General features: G+C 50.4%; 1 protein-coding gene across 4 annotated transcripts; it reads right to left on the minus strand.

Moving 5' to 3' along the window:
• Window positions 1-447: 447 nt before the first annotated feature.
• ARL4A (ADP ribosylation factor like GTPase 4A) lies at window positions 448-2,745 on the minus strand. Of its 4 annotated transcripts, none has more exons than XM_040644233.1 (3): window positions 2,603-2,745; window positions 1,897-2,024; window positions 448-1,454 (listed from the first exon to the last, which is right to left on the minus strand). In XM_040644233.1, the coding sequence occupies exon 3, from the start codon at window positions 1,366-1,368 to the stop codon at window positions 766-768; it is 603 nt and encodes a 200-aa protein (XP_040500167.1). In that variant the 5' UTR covers window positions 1,369-1,454; window positions 1,897-2,024; window positions 2,603-2,745; the 3' UTR covers window positions 448-765. The 4 variants fall into 4 exon arrangements, with proteins under 4 accessions (XP_040500167.1, XP_040500165.1, XP_040500168.1 ...); XM_040644231.1 differs by having other exon boundaries at window positions 448-1,457; XM_040644234.1 differs by having other exon boundaries at window positions 1,897-2,019; window positions 2,603-2,742.
• Between the last annotated feature and the right edge of the window lie 319 nt (window positions 2,746-3,064).

A 3,064-nucleotide genomic window follows, 5' to 3' on the forward strand; every position in this document is an offset into this window, starting at 1 on the left:
ATAATAAACTATAACAGCCCTAAATCCCCAAAAAGGTATTTTAAACCTGACCATGGAGAAGATGCATAGCTACTCTAAAAAGTAAAAAACTACACACCAAAACATGCATTGTCAGGAAAACTAATCCATGCACTTGAATATGCCCCCAATACCTTATTTTTATTATTTCAAGTTAGACCAACTCAAACATTGTCTAGAATTAAGATATAGCATTACATCATTTGATTCCAGAAAATGTCAAAACTCATTTGGCCAAAACTTAGAAAAGCAAACACTTCCTCCTTATTCCTTACTGGTTGGACCAATGTGATCAATATAACCGTACATATATTAATGTATCTTAACATTTCCATTCATTAGCATTTTATCTTAACATACAAAGCCTTATACACAATTTCCTTGTAAAGGCTTCCCCCCGAAAGATGGAAGGACAAAACACTAGGCAGACACTCTTCAAAGTTTTATTTCACTAACTTCAGGTCAAATTTCCACAACTGTTTTCTGGTCAATTTACTATCCATGCTTGGCTTCCCAGAATGGTAGTACCAAAAGATTTGTGGGGTAGGGAGAAGAGACCATTTTAAGAAGCACTGCATTTACTCATCTTCCACAAGGCAAAGAGTTGGGCATCTGATTGTTCAACAAAACAAAGCTTTATCAGCATCCAGGAGGGCAGGCGGACAAACCAGGCTGTAGACACTCTTCCATTTGTCAACATCAGACCAGAGAAAACCTACTCCACACAGATATAAAAAGGATCACCATTCATCTCTTCTTTTTCTGTTGCCGCAACATTTTTCTTCTTTTAATTATCATATCATGTAGTTTCTCAAGTCCTTCCTTTAGTCCATCTCCTATGATCGCACAGGTGGGCTGCAAATGCCAGGGAGTCGAAGAGCTCAGTTCACCCATTGCTAACAATTTCTCAATTTCTGACAGAGACAGAGAGTTCCTCAGGTCTTGTTTGTTAGCAACTATAAGTACAGGGACTCCCTGATTTTCTGATATCCTGGTTATTTTATGAAGTTCAGTTTTGGCTTCTTCCATTCTTTCAACATCAACGGAGTCCACAACAAACACAATGCCATCTGTGCATCTGGTGTATGACTTCCACAGTGGCCTTAATTTCTCCTGGCCACCCACATCCCAGAAGTGAAAAGTGACTGTTTTAGAATTTCCCAAGGTAACCTTAATTTTTTCAGTGTTAAATCCTTTGGTAGGGACAGTATTTACAAATTCATTGAACTGCAGCCTATATAATACAGTCGTCTTTCCAGCACAGTCCAAACCCAGAATAACAATGTGAAAGGACTGAAACGAAGGCAGGCTGGACAGGATAGAAGTCTGGTCTGACAGTCCATTCCCCATTTCCAGGTGCAAATAAGCGATCCAAATTGAAATGCTTTCTTCTTACTGCTTTAGAACTTCTTTTCCTAGGGGATCCACCTACAAGACTGCTGAGGGGGAAAATGAATAAGTTATTCTGGTGAAATAACGTACTACAACTGTTTTTCTCTCTTTCTGCTTAAATAAGCAAGACGAGGAACCTGAAAAATAGAACTTGCTTCAGTAAACAAACCAAATGACATATGAAACGTACGCAAACCAAGGCAACCGAGAGAATCATCCCTGTGATTGCAATTCCTCAACATTCACGAAAACTGCAGTAACACGTACTTCTCTACTTCCCTGGGTTCCCAAATCTCAAAGACCTCATTCTGAAGACAACCTAGTCACTAGTATCTGGTCCAATTCGCAATAACCACAGAAGTGCCTCTTTGGGCAGAAAACTCGTAACACGTAATCCTATCTCGGGGATCTAATTCCACGTGCTTAAGAGCATACCCAAGGTCACTATTATCCCCCCGACCCCCCAAAATAGGACAATGCTCTCACCTCCGGAACTGGAGTCTGGGTCCAAATGAGAAAGCATTTGGTAGGCGGTTTTTTACGCGAGGTTTTTGGGGAGAAGCACCCCACGTCCGCTCAGCTTAGCTCTCCACGCAGCTCTGGCAGTTGCTGCACTAGAAACCGAAGAGTCAGACTCTGACCACGCCCACTCATCACGGCCCACCCATGAGCCCAAATCCCATTGGTGACCCGCGTCAGCGCGTCCAATTCACACCCGCCCCAGCGCCCTAATTGGCGAGAGTAACTGCCGCTCCCAGTGCGGCCGGGCTGGGTTCTCTCTCGGTCCACAAGCACCACCTGTTGCCCTTAAGTTAGAAAACACGGCGCCCGCGGAGGGAGCCCATTAGCCCCCTGCAGGTGAGGGGACGCCTGGGCCGGTCGCTCAGGTTGCCGCCAGACTGCTTGTTCCACCGCCCCCGCACACCTGCAGCGCGGCCCGGGGACGCCGCGCCAGAGCTCCCACATCCGGGGCTCGCGGTCACCGCCGGCGCGTTAACCCTTTGTCCGCTGGCCGGAGGTTGCTGGCTGTGGCCACGCCGGCCTCCAAGAGTGAATGATTCAATGTGCGGCACCCGCAGACAGCCCACTGTCCCCGCAGCACGATCCCCTCACGTCGCCCCTCCGCACCCGGCCGGCTCCGCTCCTCAGGCAGGGTGTGGCCACACCAGCTGCCTGCCCCGCTGCGGCTCACCTGACTCACAGTCCTTCCTCGTCCGGACCCAACGTCGCTCACAGCCGCTCGGGAGCACGGTGGTACCGGCGCCGGAAGGCACCAGTGAGGCCCGGTTGGTGGCCGGAGACGAGACGCCGCTTCTGGGGGCGCCGGGTGGGCGCCGCGCGCCAGCAGCCTAACGGTGCTCTGCCAACCGCTCCCCGCGCCAGCCGCGGCCCCGCCCCCTTCCAGCGCTCGCTGGGGCGCTGGCCAGTGGAGGGCGTGCGGGAGCCGGGTCTCCTAGCAACGCCAAAACAAGGTCACGTTCGAACTGGCCTAATGGGGACCGGCAACCGGCTAGGTCGGGCGGGGCTTCCGGCTTCAGCCTGGGGAGCAGTTGCGATTTCGGATGCTTTCTCCAGCCCGTAACTGGCTTCAGGCGGGCCCCGCTGGGTCCCACCCTCCCTGCCTACCTCAGGGCGCCAAATGGTGTCCCTCTGG

Source organism: Ursus maritimus, unplaced genomic scaffold (assembly GCF_017311325.1).
Source record: "Ursus maritimus isolate PB19 unplaced genomic scaffold, ASM1731132v1 scaffold_3, whole genome shotgun sequence".
NCBI classification, from domain to species: Eukaryota; Metazoa; Chordata; class Mammalia; order Carnivora; family Ursidae; genus Ursus; species Ursus maritimus.

Coding starts and splice junctions, on each gene's coding strand:
- ARL4A (XM_040644233.1), bottom strand. CDS start 1,368: ATGGGGAATGGACTGTCAGACCAGACTTCTATCCTGTCCAGCCTGCCT.